Here is a 23,626-nt window from a genome sequence, read left to right on the forward strand (position 1 = left end):
GAGTTGTTTAGTTCATCATTGTGGCAAGTACAAGCTTACAGATCAATAGTTATCACTGAAAATAGTATTTTATAACGATTAGTTTCGAGTCACTAATAAGTACAGACTGGGTAAAGTATCTCTTATAATAACTATAACCCTATAACTTTCTTCTTGCGGTTTCTCTCATTTTGTTTCGGCTAATAACGATACCCAACATCACTTCTACTTAAGATCATACTTCACAGGATCATTTCTGTAGTATGATTGGCATGTGTCTTTATCGAAATGATGAAGTCACTTAAACCACGATGATGACCTATCGTTACTTTTCTTGAGCGTGAAAACGACCTGTATAATCTTCTTTGATTATTCGGTCATTGATGATCGCAATCACTTCATAACGAAGTGTGGAAGGAAAAGTAACTTTCTGAGTGGTCTACCGTAATTTTCACTAATTTATTTCAATGCCAAAGAATTAACAATCACTCCATCCTCACTGGTTAGTTTTTGTCGTCACAAAGGAAGTTTAATTGATTTCCTCATTATCCACACATTTTAAAGTTACGCACTCGCGAGCCCTCAAAAATGATATACACTGGTAAATAAATTTTGTACAGTATTATACAAAACTCATCTTTTTTTTAAAAAAAAAAAACTGGTTATTTTCTGCGACATCTTTTGGTCTCACTTTGATAATGACATTTGTAGGGATGCAGGATGAAAAACGGCTAAGCTCAAAGTTTTGAGACTTAGTGTTCCGCAACAGCAGTAGCACGCCACCTTTTGCAACTCTAATCTTTCTCTCTCTCTCTCCATATATATATTACTGACTCGCTTAATTCAGATGCTCGATTAACAGAAACTCAGTAAATATATACATTTTTAATGAAAATTATTGTGAAGTATACTTTTGAAAGTTAGGATGAATTCATCCCTTCATTTCTTGCGGATTCAGCCTCAAGCAATGAGAATTGGGAAGCGTCAACAAAATGGAAAACATTTCGATCAAAATCAAGATCGATAAATTTCTCACCCTATCAGCTATATAAAAAAAACTTTCAGGGTTGGGGAGAATTTACCCCGTTAAACACATGTACCTAGCTGATTTCACAGCAATTAATGGGGATGATTTCGAAGGCCTAAACCAAGTATTTAGTATAACGTATTTTATGATATTAGGTTATAGCAAAAAATCATCATCTTCTTCACACATTATGATTATGAGTAATCTCAAAATATGGGTAGATTTTCCACTCTCTCTAACTTTATTGTGGATAGACTTTAACATCAAACAATAGACTTCATTCTCTGAAACTGAGAGAAACTAACTTCTGCAGAAAATTGATATGGGTCATGAATAAAAGTGAATTTTGATAAAAATGATTGATACAGGCCATGAATTTTATTGAAAATCGGATATGTTTCTGGAACACACCGTATCGTGCAAATCTGTTGCTGAACCCACCGAAGAGGCAGGTTGTCCCGCAATATGAGGGATGTACTACCACGATGTCATTTGTCATCGTGGTAGTACGGAAACTTCGAAAATATAAGGTTTAGATAATGAAACAAGAATTTATATTCATTATTTCCAATTTGACTAAACAAATAACGGCAAACATTCTTCAGACATACGAACAAAAACAAACAAACAAAAAAACTCGTTTCTTAGCTTCTTCACTTTGTGCGAATAAAATATTGAAAGTGCTTAAGACTTATTAGTTTCGATATCACTGAAGAAATGAGGACAGACACAGGACAACTTTCGGGCGTAAAAAAATATTTCTTGCAATATCTATAAGGAATATTTCTTTGTTCTTCTGTGGAGAATGCAAAAGAGTGGTTGATTCTTAATATCTAGGGTTTCAATATACGATATAAGGGAAATGATCGTCTTCTTCAAACGCTTAAGCTACTGCTATTGCTACTATTTCTGTTGTTACTACTACCTCCACCAATAATAATAATAAACCAATCTCTTACTGGTTTCGTTGTCATATTTGTCGCCACAAAGGACATAAGAATGACATTTTACACAAGGAAACTAAGGAAATTGGAGAAATATACGAAAAAGCGCGTCCCAAAATAAAGGAAAAAGAAAACACTGAAACCCCAAATACACGAGAATTAGAAAAAAGGAATAATGAAACTCATTATAGATGTCAGCACAGACTGAAGCCGCAGACGTTCTTCATACAAATGCTCCACAGATGGCAGCAGAATATCTCACAGTTGTTTAGTTCATCATTGTGGCAAGTACAAGCTTACAGATCAATAGTTATCACTGAAAATAGTATTTTATAACGATTAGTTTCGAGTCACTAATAAGTACAGACTGGGTAAAGTATCTCTTATAATAACTATAACCCTATAACTTTCTTCTTGCGGTTTCTCTCATTTTGTTTCGGCTAATAACGATACCCAACATCACTTCTACTTAAGATCATACTTCACAGGATCATTTCTGTAGTATGATTGGCATGTGTCTTTATCGAAATGATGAAGTCACTTAAACCACGATGATGACCTATCGTTACTTTTCTTGAGCGTGAAAACGACCTGTATAATCTTCTTTGATTATTCGGTCATTGATGATCGCAATCACTTCATAACGAAGTGTGGAAGGAAAAGTAACTTTCTGAGTGGTCTACCGTAATTTTCACTAATTTATTTCAATGCCAAAGAATTAACAATCACTCCATCCTCACTGGTTTGTTTTTGTCGTCACAAAGGAAGTTTAATTGATTTCCTCATTATCCACACATTTTAAAGTTACGCACTCGCGAGCCCTCAAAAATGATATACACTGGTAAATAAATTTTGTACAGTATTATACAAAACTCATCTTTTTTTAAAAAAAAATAAAAAAACTGCTTATTTTCTGCCACATCTTTTGGTCTCACTTTGATAATGACATTTGTAGGGATGCAGGATGAAAAACGGCTAAGCTCAAAGTTTTGAGACTTAGTGTTCCGCAACAGCAGTAGCACGCCACCTTTTGCAACTCTAATCTTTCTCTCTCTCTCTCTCTCTCCATATATATACTACTGACTCGCTTAATTCAGATGCTCGATTAACAGAAACTCAGTAAATATATACATTTTTAATGAAAATTATTGTGAATTATACTTTTGAAAGTTAGGATGAATTCATCCCTTCATTTCTTGCGGATTCAGCCTCAAGTAATGAGAATTGGGAAGCGTCAACAAAATGGAAAACATTTCGATCAAAATCAAGATCGATAAATTTCTCACCCTATCAGCTATATAAAAAAAAACTTTCAGGGTTGGGGAGAATTTACCCCGTTAAACACATGTACCTGGCTGATTTCACAGCAATTAATGGGGATGATTTCGAAGGCCTAAACCAAGTATTTAGTATAACGTATTTTATGATATTAGGTTATAGCAAAAAATCATCATCTTCTTCACACATTATGATTATGAGTAATCTCAAAATATGGGTAGATTTTCCACTCTCTCTAACTTTATTGTGGATAGACTTTAACATCAAACAATAGACTTCATTCTCTGAAACTGAGAGAAACTAACTTCTGCAGAAAATTGATATGGGTCATGAATAAAAGTGAATTTTGATAAAAATGATTGATACAGGCCATGAATTTTATTGAAAATCGGATATGTTTCTGGAACACACCGTATCGTGCAAATCTGTTGAACCCACCGAAGAGGCAGGTTGTCCCGCAATATGAGGGATGTACTACCACGATGTCATTTGTCATCGTGGTAGTACGGAAACTTCGAAAATATAAGGTTTAGATAATGAAACAAGAATTTATATTCATTATTTCCAATTTGACTAAACAAATAACGGCAAACATTCTTCAGACATACGAACAAAAACAAACAAACAAAAGAAAAAAAAAAACTCGTTTCTTAGCTTCTTCACTTTGTGCGAATAAAATATTGAAAGTGCTTAAGACTTATTAGTTTCGATATCACTGAAGAAATGAGGACAGACACAGGACAACTTTCGGGCGTAAAAAAATATTTCTTGCAATATCTATAAGGAATATTTCTTTGTTCTTCTGTGGAGAATGCAAAAGAGTGGTTGATTCTTAATATCTAGGGTTTCAATATACGATATAAGGGAAATGATCGTCTTCTTCAAACGCTTAAGCTACTGCTATTGCTACTATTTCTGTTGTTACTACTACCTCCACCAATAATAATAATAAACCAATCTCTTACTGGTTTCGTTGTCATATTTGTCGCCACAAAGGACATAAGAATGACATTTTACACAAGGAAACTAAGGAAATTGGAGAAATATACGAAAAAGCGCGTCCCAAAATAAAGGAAAAAGAAAACACTGAAACCCCAAATACACGAGAATTAGAAAAAAGGAATAATGAAACTCATTATATATTTCAGCACAGACTGAAGCCGCAGACGTTCTTCATACAAATGCTCCACAGATGGCAGGAGAATATCTCACAGTTGTTTAGTTCATCATTGTGGCAAGTACAAGCTTACAGATCAATAGTTATCACTGAAAATAGTATTTTATAACGATTAGTTTCGAGTCACTAATAAGTACAGACTGGGTAAAGTATCTCTTATAATAACTATAACCCTATAACTTTCTTCTTGCGGTTTCTCTCATTTTGTTTCGGCTAATAACGATACCCAACATCACTTCTACTTAAGATCATAATTCACAGGATCATTTCTGTAGTATGATTGGCATGTGTCTTTATCGAAATGATGAAGTCACTTAAACCACGATGATGACCTATCGTTACTTTTCTTGAGCGTGAAAACGACCTGTATAATCTTCTTTGATTATTCGGTCATTGATGATCGCAATCACTTCATAACGAAGTCTGGAAGGAAAAGTAACTTTCTGAGTGGTCTACCGTAATTTTCACTAATTTATTTCAATGCCAAAGAATTAACAATCACTCCATCCTCACTGGTTAGTTTTTGTCGTCACAAAGGAAGTTTAATTGATTTCCTCATTATCCACACATTTTAAAGTTACGCACTTGCGAGTCCTAAAAAATGATATACACTACTATATACATTTTGTAAAGTATTATACAAAACTCATCTTGAAAAAAAAAAAAAAAAACTGGTTATTTTCTCCAACAACTTTTGGTCTCTCTTTGTTGATGACATTTGTAGGGATGCAGGATGAAAAACGGCTAAGCTCAAAGATTTCATACTTAGTGCATATATATATATATATATATATATATATATATATATATATATCACTGACTCGCTTAATCCAGAGGCTCGATTAACAGAAAATCATTTTGAAAGTTAGGATGAATTCATCCTTTCATTTTTTGCGAATTCAGCCTCAAGCAATGAGAATTGGGAAGCGTCAACAAAATGGAAAACATTTCGATCAAAATCAAAATCGATAAATTTCTCATCCTATCAGTTATATAAAAAAAAAAACTTCCAAGGTTGGGGAGAATTTACCCCGTTAAACACATGTTCCTCGCTGATTTCACCGCAATTAATGGGGATGATTTCGAAGGCCTAAACCAAGTATTTAGTATAACGTATTTTATGATATTAGGTTATAGCAAAAAATCATCATCTTCTTCACACATTATGATTATGAGTAATCTCAAAATATGGGTAGATTTTCCACTCTCGCTAACTTTATTGTGGATAGACTTTAACATCAAACAATAGACTTCATTCTCTGAAACTGAGAGAAACTAACTTCTGCAGAAAATTGATATGGGTCATGAATAAAAGTGAATTTTGATAAAAATGATTGATACAGGCCATGAATTTTATTGAAAATCGGATATGTTTCTGGAACACACCGTATCGTGCAAATCTGTTGCTGAACCCACCGAAGAGGCAGGTTGTCCCGCAATATGAGGGATGTACTACCACGATGTCATTTGTCATCGTGGTAGTACGGAAACTTCGAAAATATAAGGTTTAGATAATGAAACAAGAATTTATATTCATTATTTCCAATTTGACTAAACAAATAACGGCAAACATTCTTCAGACATACGAACAAAAACAAACAAACAAAAAAACTCGTTTCTTAGCTTCTTCACTTTGTGCGAATAAAATATTGAAAGTGCTTAAGACTTATTAGTTTCGGTATCACTGAAGAAATGAGGACAGACACAGGACAACTTTCGGGCGTAAAAAAATATTTCTTGCAATATCTATAAGGAATATTTCTTTGTTCTTCTGTGGAGAATGCAAAAGAGTGGTTGATTCTTAATATCTAGGGTTTCAATATACGATATAAGGGAAATGATCGTCTTCTTCAAACGCTTAAGCTACTGCTATTGCTACTATTTCTGTTGTTACTACTACCTCCACCAATAATAATAATAAACCAATCTCTTACTGGTTTCGTTGTCATATTTGTCGCCACAAAGGACATAAGAATGACAACATTTTACACAAGGAAACTAAGGAAATTGGAGAAATATACGAAAAAGCGCGTCCCAAAATAAAGGAAAAAACACTGAAACCCCAAATACACGAGAATTAGAAAAAAGGAATAATGAAACTCATTATAGATGTCAGCACAGACTGAAGCCGCAGACGTTCTTCATACAAATGCTCCACAGATGGCAGCAGAATATCTCACAGTTGTTTAGTTCATCATTGTGGCAAGTACAAGCTTACAGATCAATAGTTATCACTGAAAATAGTATTTTATAACGATTAGTTTCGAGTCACTAATAAGTACAGACTGGGTAAAGTATCTCTTATAATAACTATAACCCTATAACTTTCTTCTTGCGGTTTCTCTCATTTTGTTTCGGCTAATAACGATACCCAACATCACTTCTACTTAAGATCATACTTCACAGGATCATTTCTGTAGTATGATTGGCATGTGTCTTTATCGAAATGATGAAGTCACTTAAACCACGATGATGACCTATCGTTACTTTTCTTGAGCGTGAAAACGACCTGTATAATCTTCTTTGATTATTCGGTCATTGATGATCGCAATCACTTCATAACGAAGTGTGGAAGGAAAAGTAACTTTCTGAGTGGTCTACCGTAATTTTCACTAATTTATTTCAATGCCAAAGAATTAACAATCACTCCATCCTCACTGGTTAGTTTTTGTCGTCACAAAGGAAGTTTAATTGATTTCCTCATTATCCACACATTTTAAAGTTACGCACTCGCGAGCCCTCAAAAATGATATACACTGGTAAATAAATTTTGTACAGTATTATACAAAACTCATCTTTTTTTTAAAAAAAAAAACTGATTATTTTCTGCGACATCTTTTGGTCTCACTTTGATAATGACATTTGTAGGGATGCAGGATGAAAAACGGCTAAGCTCAAAGTTTTGAGACTTAGTGTTCCGCAACAGCAGTAGCACGCCACCTTTTGCAACTCTAATCTTTCTCTTTTTCTCTCTCTCTCCATATATATACTACTGACTCGCTTAATTCAGAGGCTCGATTAACAGAAACTCAGTAAATATATACATTTTTAGTAAAAATTATTGTGAATTATACTTTTGAAAGTTAGGATGAATTCATCCTTTCATTTCTTGCGGATTCAACCTCAAGCAATGAGAATTGGGAAGCGTCAACAAAATGGAAAACATTTCGATCAAAATCAAGATCGATAAATTTCTCACCCTACCAGCTATATAAAAAAAACTTTCAGGGTTGGGGAGAATTTACCCCGTTAAACACATGTACCTGGCTGATTTCACCGCAGTTAATGGGGATGATTTCGAAGGCCTAAACCAAGTATTTAGTATAACGTATTTTATGATATTAGGTTATAGCAAAAAATCATCATCTTCTTCACACATTATGATTATGAGTAATCTCAAAATATGGGTAGATTTTCCACTCTCTCTAACTTTATTGTGGATAGATTTTAACATCAAACAATAGACTTCATTCTCTGAAGCTCAGAGAAACTAACTTCTGCAGAAGATTGATATAGGTCATGAATAAAAGTGAATTTTGATAACCATGATTAATACAGGCCATGAATTTTACTGGAAATCGGATATCTTTCTGGAACACATCGCATCGTGCAAATCTCTTGCTGAACCCACCAAAGAGGCAGGTTGTCCCGCAATATGAGGGATGTACTACCACGATGTCATTTGTCATCGTGGCAGTACGGAAACTTCGAAAATATATAAGGTTTCGATAATGAAACAAGAATTTATACCCATTATTTCCAATTTGACTAAACGAATAACGGCAAACATTCTTCAGACATACGAACAAAAGCAAACAAACAAAAGAAGAAAAAAACTCCTTTCTTAGCTTCTTCACTTTGTGCGAATAAAATATTGAAAGTGCTTAAGACTTATTAGTTTCGATATCACTAAAGAAATGAGGACAGACATAGGACAACTTTCGGGCGTAAAAAAATATTTCTTGCAATATCTATAAGGAATATTGTTTGTCGCCAGACAGGACATAAGAATGACAACATTTTACGCAAGGAAACTAAGGAAATTGGAGAAATATACGAAAAAGCGCGTCCCAAAACAAAGGAAAAAAAACATTGAAACCCCAAATACACGAGAATTAGAAAAAAGGAATAATGAAACTCATTATATATTTCAGCACAGACTGAAGCCGCGGACGTTCTTCATACAAATGCTCCACAGATGGCAGCAGAATATCTCACAGTTGTTTAGTTCATCATTGTGGCAAGTACAAGCTTACAGATCAATAGTTATCACTGAAAATAGTATTTTATAACGATTAGTTTCGAGTCACTAATAAGTACAGACTGGGTAAAGTATCTCTTATAATAACTATAACCCTATAACTTTCTTCTTGCGGTTTCTCTCATTTAGTTTCGGCTAATAACGATACCCAACATCACTTCTACTTAAGATCATACTTCACAGGATCATTTCTGTAGTATGATTGGCATGTGTCTTTATCGAAATGATGAAGTCACTTAAACCACGATGATGACCTATCGTTACTTTTCTTGATCGTGAAAACGACCTGTATAATCTTCTTTGATTATTCGGTCATTGATGATCGCAATCACTTCATAACGAAGTGTGGAAGGAAAAGTAACTTTCTGAGTGGTCTACATAAATTTTCACTAATTTCAATGCTAAAAGAATTAAGAATATCAAACCTAGGTACTTATGGAAGTTTAATTGAATCTCTCATTATCAATTCATTTTAAAGTTAACCAGTTTCGAGTCCTAAACAGTACTATAAAAATTTTGTACTTTACAATACAAAATTCAGTGGTTATTTACTGGGACATCTTTTGGTTTCTCCTTGATACTAACTAACTAACTCTATGGCTTATAGGACCTAGAGGTTCAATGCCGCGTTCACAAAAGCTCTGCAATGGCTTCTATCCTTAGCCAGCTTCTACTTTGTATTCTAATTTCTGCGAGGTCCATCTAAATATTGTTCTCCCATCTGCTCCTAGGTCTTCTTAATGGTCGTTTTCCGATTGGTCTTCCTGTCAAGACCTTGAAGCGTTTCTACTTTCTTCCATCCTAGCTACATGATCTGCCCACCTAAGCCTCCTCGACTTGATGATCCTAATAATTTCTATAATTAACTTGAATGAACTCAAGCAATATGAAGAAGTTTCTTAACGCGTTAAAAACTACTGTTTGACAGCATAAATTTTCGTAAATTGTATAAACAAATGGATGAATTTTACGAATGTAGAGTGGACTTTACTTTTTTTTAAACTTTTATTTATTCTCTGATTAATGACTCATTTTAAAACTAACGTTGCGAATCCTAAAAAAGTCTCTATAACCCATATACAGGGTGAGTCAAAAGTGTCTTACTTTCCATTATAAAATAAAAGCAAGCATAGGTAACCGGAATTGGTAATTGTAGGGATACAGTAGACCGAGAGGCCGCCATCCTACTATCCGCTATTTTGAATCTCACTCAAAGGATATTACACCAATCTTCCACTGCCATCGTAACCAATTTGTCGTTTACATCAGGTGGAAATTTTAGCCACCACACTGACGAAAGAAAATGCCTTCTACAACGTAATGTTCTCGCTTGTTTGTTTTCCGGCTTTGGAAGGGGTGTTCAACGATACCTGGTTTATCACATGAATCCACCAGAGTAACATTTAAAATGTTTCGTCAGGGAATCTTTCTTGATACAAACGATGATCCTTCGCTACACTGTCACTATAAATCGGACAGCTACTAATTTCAATATATAATCTAAACATTCCAACGAACACACCTAACATGTACTGTTCTATTTGCGACAGATTGATAATCTACCAGCTACTGTCAATGTTAATTTCAAGACATAACCTGAGAAAGATAAAAATGCACTTATTTGTATCAGCCTCGAGAACTATCTTGTAGATATCTTGTGCTAATATCGCCCTACGTAATTCTACATTTGGATCCATTATGAGGATCTGCGGTCTGGTAGCCACGCTCACTAATGCAAATTACTTAAGATTACGTTTAGGACATTAAGACGCCGATGTGAAACTGTATCCAGGCGTGGGTGCTTGTTTACATCTCGTCTATTTTCATGTCAAGTACTACGTTTTTCTGTCATGGACATCCTTTGAAAACTCGAAAAGTATACATTTCTGGGATATATATGTTTCCACGGACCTTTCTGATAGTCTATACCTGTAGAATATGCTTCTGAATTTACATTTATTTTCCGGTCACCTTTATATAACCAGTACTGAAATACAAATAATTAATTTACGATTCTGAATTACAAGTATTTTCGGAGCACGTCGTATAAAATATTAATTCTTGCTTTTACTTTATATATATAATAGGTAGTTGTGCGAAATTCACTCTTACCTTTACAGTGACTAATGCATGAAGTGCTGCTTCCCAAACTAGAGCCATCACTGAAGGATCGCCTTCGTCTAAATTGTTAAACACAGATGGAACAAGCTGCGACGCATGCTCTGACACTAATTCTGGTATCTGCTGACACAGAGAAATCAGAGAGGAGAACCATGACCCGCGAATCTGCAACAGAATCATGCAATTATTGTATTATCAAAAGTATTGGTATAAAGGAAAAAAAGAACTCTCACACTCACTGTATTTTCATTCATATTCGTATTGTAAATTTCAGAAATTAAGTAATGTGAAGAATATAAATATTTTAATAATCCTTGACATGGGGCCACTTTATTGTCACTAAAATATTTTCATCTGTGCAACATCATTAATACCCAGACAGCAATTTAAACTTGCTGCAAGTTGCCACAAACTTGCTGTCGCAAGGTCAATTAGCTTGCCGCAAGCTATACTATGCAAGCCAATTAGCTTGCCGCAAGCTATACTATGCAAGCCAATTAGCTTGCTGCAAGCTAGTTAGTTACATCTGGACAAGGCTTGGGGCAAGCTTGTCTTCACAAGTCAAATTATCTCAAACGCAAGCCAATTATAAGCGTATTCTCATCAATGGCAAGCTTTAATAAGCTTATTGCAAGCGAAACACACGCCAAACAAGTTATATGGAAGCTTGCAGTAAGCGAATTTAGATAAAACAGTATGAAATCAGTATAATTTAACCGTCTGACTAAATTTATGCTACAATATATTGTCCCCTCAATTTCCCATTTATTGAAGCAAATGCACAACCGTGAAAACACCCGTCTCCGATCCGCTTCTGCAAAACATCAAAATAAGCATAATTGTTACGTTTTAGGTGTGACAAGCAACGTGCCGTTGCTTCTTACAAATATCTAATATGTTGTTATATTAGCCGCGAGTACTTGAAATTTCTACCTTTTTATATAAAAACGCAGAAAAATGTTTATACTTTAAACACAGCGTTCAGATAAAGTTTATACTGTAAGTTAAACTTGAAGTTTATATTAAAATATCTGCAACAGTTCTGTATTCTTTCGCTAAATAAGTAGGCTGAAACCTGCTGCCATCTATGTTCACATTTATGCTTTATACATAAATACTACAATTCGTTATGCCTCATGGTTACCAAAATATGAGGAAATAAAGAGCGACATTATAGGTACGTGGGACTAGAGTACTAGACGGCACAATTAAAAAAAAAAATAATTAAGTTTGTCCTTTATTCAAGCTGAATGCTAACAAGACGCTAACAACGCGAACACTGCCTTATCGCCGAAAGTTAAGAGGTCAGCGTCACGTGGTTTTTGAGAACAACTGAAAATCGAACGCGCGCTGCTTTTTACTTCAATCTAAAGAAAAGCGTCTCGCAAGTGAAGCGTGGGTTGCCCGCACCTTGCGCTAAGCAGAAATAAGCTTTTGTGTATAAGCCAAAGCGAAATAAAATCAAATAAAAGCGACAGGCAAGCTTGCGGCAAGCAAACATGCTGTCTGGGATACGAGGGCTGTCCATAAAGTACCAGACGTTTTGGCCTATCGCGGCAGTGGGCAGGGCTAGAGTCGCCATCTTGCTGTCAGAACGTTGCCACACTCAGTACCGTCAAATGGGGTGAATAGAAACAGAACTCCCAGATTAGTTTTGGATTTATCTGGACGATAAATTAATCAAGAAAACTGAAATTTCTTAACGTAGTCTTATACGGCTAAAGTGTTTAGGGCAGAGACAAAATGTTTTACTGAGTTGGGAACACTGAGGTAGACGGCAGTAGCATTAATGTGTTACTGAAATCTTACACGGTATTTTAGCGCTCCTCAAACTTTCTTGGTAAGTATGACATTTTCATATTGGTTACATTTGAACATATGCCTATTTTGTAGTTTGTCGTTTCATTTACTGACCCTCATAGTAAAAGTTTTAATTTTGTAAATTATTTCTAATCAAAATTTAACTTTACTGGGTTATTGTTATGATCTTTAATTAGTGGGATGAATAGAAACACTTCTTGAGGAGTGGAAAATTCTTGAGAAGCGGAAAAAAGGACCTTATAGGAATGAATCAACCATCTCCAAGAACAAATTTCCAAGTCTTCTAAAAAAAATGTGTGTGACAAACTGGAGGAGGAAAATATCAGGGCTGGATTTGAAAAGTGTGGAATTTTTTCCCTTTGTCGAGACCAAATACTGAGGATGCTGCCAAAAAGAGACAATGAACGAGAAGAAACAGAACAGCAAAAGATATCTCAGACTAAACCGTTCCCTTATGGATCTTCTCAAGAGCATGAGAGAAGATGAAAAAATTAAACAAGGGAAGAAGAGAGTACGAATAGATGTTTCTGGTAAGAGTTTTGGTTTTTGTTTTCTGAAAATGATACATTTTCATCAAATCACACGAAACTCAACCTACCCTTGTGTGGTCGGAAGAGGAGAAAGACAACTTTCCAGAAGACAACATTCCAGACGATCACGAACTAGATGATGGTTTTCTAAAGCTGGTGATTTTGCTGTGCTAAAGGTTTATGAGAAACTAAAACTCGATGAGACTATTCACTACCCAAGTGCGAAAATGTGAACATGATGGATATGTGGGAGTGTTTTATAAGAGGGCACATAAACAATGAAATTTTCAGAAACTTCTGAAGAATCGTTGTTACTATATGAGGATATTGTTACGAAACTGTTGGGTTTTATTAGGAGTTCGCCAACACGCTTTAAGTATATGATTAGTTTTGGGCTCCTTCGTGGCTAAGCAGTTAGCGTACGCGCCTTTGGCGTGGGAGACCCGGGTTCGATTCCCGGCGGGAGCTCATGTGGTTCTGATTCCACGTTAATTAGTAGGTCCACGTCTCATATAGCCTCGCTGCTGAACGGGACGATAACCTCAAAATCAACTCAACTCATAAGTTTCCCTGGTGATTTCAGTGGTTTAAATCTTATTCAAAAATCATCAAAACAATATGGTCGTTTGTACCTATATTGTGCATTGTATTGTTTTATCAGTTTGTAATTTATGTAATACTGGTCTTATTGAACTTATATCTTGCAGGTATTAAATAAATAGTTCGTTTCAACAAATACGCTGTTTCTTTTTACCTTTTCAATAGTATAAAAGAAACAATGAAAATAAAGTCATTGTTTCTATTCACCCCTACCCATGGGATGAATAGAAACATCAAGAAAAATCAAGGTGAAGGAAAGTGGAAGTGATAAATTAATGTGACGTTTACTGAACTTCATTAGCATATTAAGACCTTTTCTTTGGAATAATCTGATACGCGAAATCTTTAACATCACCAGACTTATATACTCATATAGCCAAAAATGTGTTTCTATTCACCCCATTTGACGGTACGCATCCAGTTGTGGTAGCATGAGGACTGTGACGCTCTTATTGTGCTTTCTGTGACGTGTTACAATGTGTGCTACAATAGAAAATCCCGCCTCTTGTGAGGTGCGTTCTGTGATTACGTTTTTGTTGGCAAAAAACCATAAGCTAATTGAAATCCACCGCCAACTGTGTGAAGCGTGCAAACATGGAATAATGAGTGAAGGCCGAGTGAGGCAATGGTGCATTGATTTTAAAAATGACCATTCCAACGTTCACCATGAGGACCGCAATGGTAGACCTAGCCTTGTGCCTGATGAACTAGTGAGGCAAATCGACGATAAAATTCGTGCTATCAACTACCACCTCTTCCCAGCGATAGAGAGATGGCTCGCTACACAACGCTTTGATACTGACGCCGAACTGCATGCCAGTGTAAACCAGTAGTTGAAATCGCAGGCAGCAGATTTCTACCGTGGCGGTACTGAAAAACTTGTTACATGTTATGATAAGTGTTTTAATATGCATGGCAATTATGTGGAAAAATAGCTTAAGAATGTACCTTTTAAATGTATATAATACAATTTGGTTTGTTCATTCTGTTACTTTTTTTTTTTTTTTTTTAAATTTCAAAACGTCTGTTACTTTTATACAGCCCTCGTACTAACTTTATGGACTATGGAACTCGGAAGTTCAATGCAGCGTTTACAAAAACTCTCCACTGACTTCTACCGTCAGCCAGTTCAATCCAGTTTGTACTTTGTATTCCTATAACTGCAAGAGCCATCTTAATATTTGTCCCCCTATCTGCGCCTAGGTCTTCCTAATATTTAAAAAGAAATTATAAAGAAAAGGAATATCTTTTAAACACATCAACAACAAAATGAAGTGTAACATTTCAGGAAAGGATTCATTAACATTCTCTTCTAGTCAGGTGGTAGCTTTCATTTATTCGAAAATACTTTCTTCTTGTTAATCAGAGAATTTCCTTTCAATATTATCCTGTATACATCGAAGACTTAACTCCAGTCCTTACCCAAATTACATGAATTCTTATTTAATGTTGATCTTGTGGTTTTGATTATGAAAAATCAAGAACTTATCTTTCTGTTGAAGAAGATTTTCCATCATTTAGTAGATTATATGAAATGATTGTCTTGCCCCAAATGAATAGATAATCCAAGAACATAATTAGACAAAACTACTACTTCGATAATGATAAAAAGCTTCCATCCAGTATTTTCGCATTTACTTGACTTTAATGCATCATCGATTCGATCCCATATGGATATGTCCTCATTCGACGGAAGAAAATAGACTACCTTATATTTTAGATGTAATCTGCATATATGACTTTTGCTCATGAAAGCACTGACTTAGATTTGCAAACACCGTATAATGAAGAGACTTAAACATTTTCACCAAGACTACACTTTCTCTCACACCAAAATTTACTAAAATGGCCATATACGAAGAGTGTTCAGAAAGTAAGTTGACAAAGCCTGCAGTCAATATTTCCGACAACCAATACAGCCAACAGATAGACACACATTAGGTTATTTTTCAACATAGTCTCCATATCGGTTCAGGCACTTGTTGTATCGTGAGATGAGTTTGAAGATTTCTTTCTGGTTAAAATCCTGTTCTTATGTGTTCAGCCACGTTGTCATGAAGTGTTTCACCTCTTTGTCTGAAGCAAATCAACGGCCTCCTAGGAGCTCTTTCAAATGCTCGAACGGGTGAAATTCGCTGGAAGGGTGCTCGATAATGTTCCAGCGAAACTGCTTCAACAGCGTGGTGGTCTTCTGAGCTGTATGAGGTCGCGCATTATCGTGAAGGAAGACATCATTCTGCAACATGCTAATATTACAGTCTCTCTGTAAACCTCTACAAGCTGCCGGTGAATTTCAGAAGCGGTTACATGTTTTGCACACAGAAATCGAATAACTGAGTGGACTTCTTCGTGAGATTCGTTTTCCAAACAAGTCGCCATTTGTATTTACATACAACTAGCGCCGTAGGTGGCGGGTGGCTGAAACTCTACACAGTTGCCAACTCCATGTATTAAAATTACCACACTCTCCTCATTCCTCTGTAAGAGACAAAACAGTATAAATATCGGCCTTGTAACCTTAGTTTCTGGTCCTCCTTCGTAAGTCATGTGTAAAACAAAGCTACATTATTAAACAAGGAAATAATAAACACATCTGACCAGAGTGTATACACTTGGTTTCGACAACTTAACGTTGTCTTCATCAGACACTAACTGAGAGAGATATCTTAGAGCATAGATATTTATACTAAAAGTGAAAGTACTCAAATTACTTGTGTGCATGGGAAGCCACCTTGAGATGTACAAGGAAATTGAAGAAATTAGTGGTTGAAGTTATACCTTTTTTACTTAGAATGTGTGTAACGTGGTCCCATCTTATTCTCTCGTTTCCTCCCACATTACTCATTCCTCTATTTCATTCATTTCTCATCTTCGTTTCCTTTAGTCTAACCGCATAAAGAGCTCCTTCGTGGCTGAGCAGTTAGCATACGCGCTTTTGGCATCGGAGACCCGGGTTCGATTTCCTTGTACATCTCAAGGTGGCTTCCCATGCACACAAGTAATTTGAGTACTTTCACTTTTAGTATAAATATCTATGCTCTAAGATATCTCTCTCAGTTAGTGTCTGATGAAGACAACGTTAAGTTGTCGAAACCGTTACACTGTAATTTAGTTTTTAATAAACAAGTGTATACACTCTGGTCAGATGTGTTTATTATTTCTGAGTCGTGATGGATAGAGCTGCATATTAAACAAGATTTCTAGTTATATTTCACTGTCTTTCTGTCCCTACTTAACAGATTTATTATTATTACTTAAACAACTGATAATGTATATTTGATAAAGATGTGTTAACATACCATTCCTATCGTGTACTTCGAATACTTCCAAAACTTCGCCGCCGACAGTAGTTTCTTATGTGTTTCTTCAATCTTCTTTAATTCAGCTGATGGTACTTTATGAAGGAAGCGGGAATAGGCCTGAAGACTACTAAATAAAAGTCTTTGGTACTTCGCTTCCATTTCCTCAGGAGATGTAGTCCTTTCAAGAAGAAAATGTAACCAATATATCAGAAACGTAACAATAAAAAAGCAATTGTAAATAATAATAATAATAAAATTAGCTAATAGCTCAGTCGTGAGGTATTTATATTGCATATTAAGAGAAGTTATTTTCGTTCCTTCGCACCAGAATTAATTATTACTGTCTGATATAAGGTTCTTCGTTAATTTATAGTGGATTCTCACCTCATAAAAGTCCTGCAAAAGTGTTTATACACTTGCAAGTCCTACAACTGTCATATACAGCCTGCAATATCAATTTGTACAGGAATTTTTAACGATGAACATTAGCAATAGCTGCAACTGAAAAGGAGATACAAGAATTTATATTTAAAGGTGTCATCTCGACACTTCCCTAGTGAAACTAAGAGAAAATTTTAATCAAGATGGGCCGGCCACTGGATTCTAACCCCAAGGCACCCGATTGCGAAACAAGAATTCTAACCACTTGCCTACTCCAGGTCGGTCTCGTACAATCTCATAACTTAATTTAAACCAGAAAAGAAAAAAAAAAAAAAAAAAGCTTAATACTCACCGCAGACCAAATGTTAATCTACAAAGTACTTTCAGAAATTCCTATTTCCATCCTCAGATCAGTTCGAAAAATAAATTTAAAAATGGGAAAGAAACATGGATAGATAAAAAGTCGTTTAAAAGTTAAAAAAAAAAAAAAAGAAAAAGAAAGAAACCATTTCTCATCAAACAAATTTGTACACTTTCAACCTTGTATACAAATTCCCTTTGACGAGAAGTGGTTTGGTTCTTTTAACTCCAACAGCTTTGTGTACAGCTTTTTATTTATAGTTGTTTTCAAATACAATCACCGCTCGCAATATAAAGTGATTCCTCGAAATATTTCTATTATTAATGTTAACTTACTTTGGATTGCTTAAAGACTGTTCCGTCTGATTCACCAAGTTGTCATAAATATAATTCAATATATCTTCTTTACAAAATATAATGGCTTCATTTAATTTGGCCGGAGGAAACGCATTCTGAAACGTAAAAAGCACACAATAGCTAAATTAATACAAGATTTTTTCCTACCTATGCTCTTCTAAAGTACGTAAACTTGAAAACCACAATCTACTGACACAAATAATGTGCGTTAACTAAAATCAGTGATCAATGAAATTAATTAAGTTACATATAGTGAAACCTGTCTATGTTGGTCACCATCAGTTCCATTGACAAGTGGCCAACTTACAGAAAATAAGTGCGATTGATGTACTTTTAGAATAGGCTTTCCAATATTACTTGACAGTAAAATTTTAATAAGCAATGGCACGATAGCTAGTTTTAAATAGTGTATATATAGTAATCATAACAATATGCAGTACTAGAAAAAATTACTACAGTATTTTTATTATATGTAGATACCTTTCTGTTCCTGAAAACTAATCTGGTACACTGTGCTATTCGGATTGAAAACAAAATATTTTTTATTCTTTTTGGCACATATGAACATTCTAATTTTGTAGCCCGATGGCAGAACTTTCTTTGTCTTTCTGCGATGAACTTCTGTAAGTCAAAAATTTTCTACAGCAATTCCAGAATGGAAAATCAAGATGATACCATCATACTTTTATTGCAGTGTTACATGGCACTTATTCTGCACAAACGCGGCAAATTTTCTGCGATCACATCGCAGATCGCGGCATGTTCTGCTATGGGGTTTTGTAGTTAGCTGCCTCTTGTTAATGAGCTACAAATGTTTCCCTCGGGGGAAAAGATGTTTTGAGAAAATCTTAAGGGAATTCATATCTCAAAACCTCCGCTACCTTTCGACAAGCCGTCATGTGCCAATAGTTGACAGTTGAGATGGTTAGCTTGAACCTTGAGAATTTTTCCGGAATTACTAAAGCTCCCACTGATGAAAGAAGGCGATATAGCTAATGGTTTAACCAAAACAGATAGGGTAAACACGTACAACCATTTCCTGAATTGGCGTAGCCCACGTGCTTTTTCTTTTTCACATCTTTCTTCACCACCCTTTATCAGGGTAGTATTCTGGTTTATTGACCTCCAAGAACGAATCATGGGAATCCATGCTTCTTTTTCTCCAGTCACAAATACAGAACATCTGCCTCATATGAGAATATGAAAGAGTTAAGAAAAATAACAAAACTGCAATTTGCGTGCGTGGCCAAGATACGCAGGTAAAGTTATCACTATCATCATAGCTTCAATGCGGCCAACTTCTAAGACAGACAAGTGCCAACTTACAGAGTAATAACTAACGAATGTTTTATGGGAAAATGCAGGTTCAAGACGAACCATGCCAAGATCAGCAGGTGGCCAAGTTGACAGATTTTACTGTAGTAAGAAAATGGGCCAAATGGATGGCTCAACCATGATGTACTTCCGCCATCAATGTTTCCGTGGGCTTCAAAGAAATGTGCAGCATATGAAATTTTCCACAATGTTTAAGATTTATGCTAATCTATGAATATTATATGTAGTAAAAAATACAACTGTAATTTTCGTTTATTATTTCAGACAAAAAGCTTCAAAATAAGGGATATAAAATAAGAAAGCTAAGGGAACGTATATGCATGGAATTAAAATGTAAAATCTATATTATTGTTCAAGAGTTTTCGAGCAGACCGGATTTGAGTTACCAGAACTTAGTCGCCATGTGTCACAGAGAGGTATTCCTGTCTAAAGCATAAAATTTGACGATAGTGGGATCGGGATCTGTGAGATATTCCAGATGATAAATCATTAATCATCAAATCATTAATTATTTAAACGAAAATGTGGGAGGTAACATATTAGTTTAGTTTGAAAGATACAGACATACGGAGTCCATACAGTGACCAACACTTGAAAGGATAAAAGTTCTACATCTTCTGTAGTTCACTGTACCTTGTTCGATATGTTAACATTTAAAAAGGCATAAATACCACGTTTTCAAGTGCTTACGATGGCCTATATACGGCCTTCTGTGCTCAACTGTCGCTCAGTGGGCACGTATACATAGTGATAGTCATTGGTATTCCAACAAACAAAAATTAGGAATACGAAACTATTGTAAACCCTTTTCAAAATACGTATTTTTGGCTTTTAAAATGATAACATATGAATAAAGTACAGAAAACCACAAAACATGTAAAACTTATCCTTCTTTCGAAGTTCTGTCACTGCACTGACCCGGTATGTCTATATCTTCCACACAAAACTATGCTACCTCAGCTTCAACGCTTTTGTTTATACTATGCAATATATATTTCAAATTGTTTTCGCGTTGCCCAATTTAAGATTTACAATTAAGACATATCATTTCCAGTATACCTTAGGTCCCGGTCGAACTCTCGCTAAACCTTATGCTTTAGACTAGAATACCTCTGGCATACAGCGGCAAAGTTCTCAAGCCAAAATAATACGTCCATAGTAGATACTTAGTCAAATAGGTGTGTGCGAAAATTTTTTGAGTGGTACTGTACACCGTTCTTTGCTTTCTTAACCTATCATCCAGTTACTTGGAACTGAAAATTTAACTTCAAGAAAACACATTAATTTGTAGTATTTAACACAGTACTGATAATAATCGAAATCAAACTTTAAAGCTAAAAGAGATGGGTGAATGGAATCAAGACGAGGAAACCCACAAACATGACATTCTTCACCACAAATCCACTAAAATCTCATCATGCCCCTTTTTTCCTTTGTCAATTTCTCCAACAACTCTCTCTTTGTTTGCTGTTTTGTTTCATCATTTCCCTTTACTCTTTTATATATATATAGAGCTTCCTGTTTTCTTAGGTTTTCTAAGTATGCTTTGTAGTTACGGTAAGCAGACTTAGCAGATGTAAGAAGCTTCTGAGTAAGTGGAACCAGTTCTGGCCTATTTCCGAATTTCTTCATCCCAGACATTATATTCAACTTAGCATTGAGAGCATTTATCACCTACTCTTAAGAAGAACATACAAGAAGCATAACACAAGACGAACATGATGAACGACACAAAGACACACACACAACGTTGAGCGGAGCGTTAACTATTACGAGAGAAAACAGACTATTATGATAGAAGAAAGAATAGACACAGAAGGGTTCTCAACCCCATCTTGAGAGCTTAAGCATCCACTGTCCTTTAGAAAGAATAAAAGCTGAAGTGAGGATAAAGCTGACTGTTTCACATGTGGCAGCAAAGTAATGAGTAACAAGTTTCTGCCTTTTTCAATTTATTTTTATAATATTTTTCTTAGAAAACTGCCAATGCAAAACATAAATCTCACGAAAAAGTCACTTTACCTCCCCAAAAAAGTGACTTTTAATGACAAATCTGAAAAAAAAAGTAACTTTTAGTGACCAACTTGAAAAAAAAGTAACTTTTAGTTAAAAAAATGACTCGATATGAGCCCTGAAATTATATATATGGGACAGTAAAAGGATATACTTCATCCCTACCTGAATGATTACGCAGAAGGCTCGAAAATAAAAAAAAAAAAATAAAAAAATCCGGGCGCCAAGTAACACTGATGACTGGAAATAATATTTCGACCCTCTAGCCATCCTATTCGTAGGTTTTCTGGGGGTTCTCCAGCATTATCATTTCACAAATTTCATCATCATTCATTTTCATTAATCATCCGTCCCCTTTTCAGCCAAAAAGCCATAATTATGAGAGGTAAAAATAAGTTTTATTCCATTTCATTCCTGACGTCTAGCTTTTTCCGACATTAGTATTCCCAATTTTTACCTGACAGGAGTTTTTATTTCTATATACTTGGATGGATTGAAAACAATGAATGGTACACCATTAGAGGATTCTGATTCATCCAGAAAAACACATACTGCTGCTCCGTAAAAATCCACCGATACTGTCTTCAATTGCTGTTATCTTCGAGGCACTGCCTTTGTGGTGGACGAACATCATATGCGTGGGTTCTCCCACTTCATTCATTTTTCATCATCACCATCTTCTTTAGCCTACACGGCATATCTATGAGAAGTAAAACTGAAGAATTTCATTTCATTTTAATCTTCAAGGGACTGCCTCTTCACTAAGTTATCCTTGTACTTATTTATACCAGTGACTATAATTTAATGCCAAAACACACAGTACATTTAATATTCAAATTGAATTTGTATCATTGTGGTGTTTCAGAACTGGCGCCTACGTCAGAAGAAAACTATTTGAGCCTTGATCACGCATAAGATCAAAATAAACTAATTTTCACCCAAAAAAATAATAACAATAATAATAATAATAATGTAAAATTTATTCGATTTTGATTAAAAACGACGTTTAAATTATCTTCCGATTTCTTCGGATTTTCTGAATTGATCCAACTGATTCGAATTAAAACAGACACAAATATAGAGATGAATACACTCCTCTCTACTCATCCTAAAAAAATAAGTTTTACGTAAATTTCACAGAATTCTCTTGGTCTTCACAAACGTACCGCATGTCTTCTTCGGGATAAAGGGTGAATTCACCTCAATCTTTAAAATAAATAAATAAATAAACGATGCGATGCGTATCTACTAAGAGTAAGTAAAAATTCCCATGTGTTAAAACAGTGACGGCCAATTTCTAACGCACTGCGGGACAGAACAAAATAAGAATCAAACTTGCGAGTCATTTTTCGCTCCACACCCCAAACCGTTGAGGCCAAGATTTTAAATTTTTGTTGTGTTCTCCGTATTTTTTATTTTTTGTTTTGTTTTGTTTTGTTTGTTTGTTTGTTTGTTTCACGTGCCTAGGCCAATTAGAGCGAACTGAAAATTCGCATTTTTCTAAAAATTTACCCGGTACCAACGGCCTTGTCTTGTCGAGTGAGCTTAGTAAATAAAAGATTAAGAAAAGATTTTCAGTTAAATATCAACTCTAGATTCAGGTATAATATTATGACCAGCTACACACTTTCTGTTACGTCTGGTGTTAAAACAGGGAACAAATCATACGTTGTTCATTTTTATTTGCAGCCCGGATGAAATATATTACAGTGTTACAACATTCGAAAGCCACAACATCTGGGAACAGTTTCGAGATAATCCTCATCTCTTACTCAGAGTATCTAAAGAAAACATGTTGTTACATGAAAGACATGATGTATAAATTGTCCATCTCGAACTGCAAACTTATCTGATCACTCTTATTCTACAGATGGACAAACAGAAAATTCCATCCTTCATACATAACAAGTGTTCTTTTTACATGCGCTGAGGAAGCAGTGCGAAGTACGAAGAAACCATCGCAGATTTTATGTCTTTTGTATGCCTTAACGTATGAAAATTTTATTTACTGTTCAACATCACTAAAACTACAGGATTTTCACAAAACATTTTTAAACATTTGCTAATACGGTACATTCCTTGGAATTAATATTAGCCAAGAAGAAGGGGATAAACTTATTCTCAACTTTAAGAAAACATT

The 23,626-nt window shown here is 35.2% G+C and overlaps 1 protein-coding gene and 5 non-coding genes across 6 annotated transcripts in view; 5 read left to right on the forward strand and 1 right to left on the reverse strand.

Annotated features, from left to right (window-relative positions):
• Positions 1-23,626, reverse strand: part of Ltn1 (E3 ubiquitin-protein ligase listerin) — a 124,662-nt gene that overhangs the window by 90,626 nt on the left and 10,410 nt on the right. The window contains exons 4-6 of the mRNA XM_081732734.1: positions 18,118-18,233; positions 17,038-17,218; positions 10,779-10,952 (exon numbers count right to left, since the gene is read on the reverse strand). Of these exons, the coding sequence (XP_081588860.1) occupies positions 10,779-10,952; positions 17,038-17,218; positions 18,118-18,233 (471 nt within the window). The remainder of the gene's footprint in view (positions 1-10,778; positions 10,953-17,037; positions 17,219-18,117; positions 18,234-23,626) is intronic.
• Positions 211-418, forward strand: LOC145668656 (small nucleolar RNA U3). Its single transcript, XR_014128059.1, has one exon. It is a non-coding gene; the product is annotated as a small nucleolar RNA U3 (small nucleolar RNA).
• LOC145668664 (small nucleolar RNA U3) lies at positions 2,422-2,629 on the forward strand. The gene has a single exon (XR_014128060.1). It is a non-coding gene; the product is annotated as a small nucleolar RNA U3 (small nucleolar RNA).
• Positions 4,650-4,857, forward strand: LOC145668696 (small nucleolar RNA U3). The gene has a single exon (XR_014128068.1). It is a non-coding gene; the product is annotated as a small nucleolar RNA U3 (small nucleolar RNA).
• On the forward strand, positions 6,795-7,002 carry LOC145668669 (small nucleolar RNA U3). Its single transcript, XR_014128061.1, has one exon. It is a non-coding gene; the product is annotated as a small nucleolar RNA U3 (small nucleolar RNA).
• LOC145668682 (small nucleolar RNA U3) lies at positions 8,833-9,040 on the forward strand. The gene has a single exon (XR_014128064.1). It is a non-coding gene; the product is annotated as a small nucleolar RNA U3 (small nucleolar RNA).

The sequence above is a fragment of the Thermobia domestica genome, chromosome 1 (assembly GCF_964235325.1).
Source record: "Thermobia domestica chromosome 1, izTheDome1.hap1.1, whole genome shotgun sequence".
Taxonomy (NCBI): Eukaryota; Metazoa; Arthropoda; class Insecta; order Zygentoma; family Lepismatidae; genus Thermobia; species Thermobia domestica.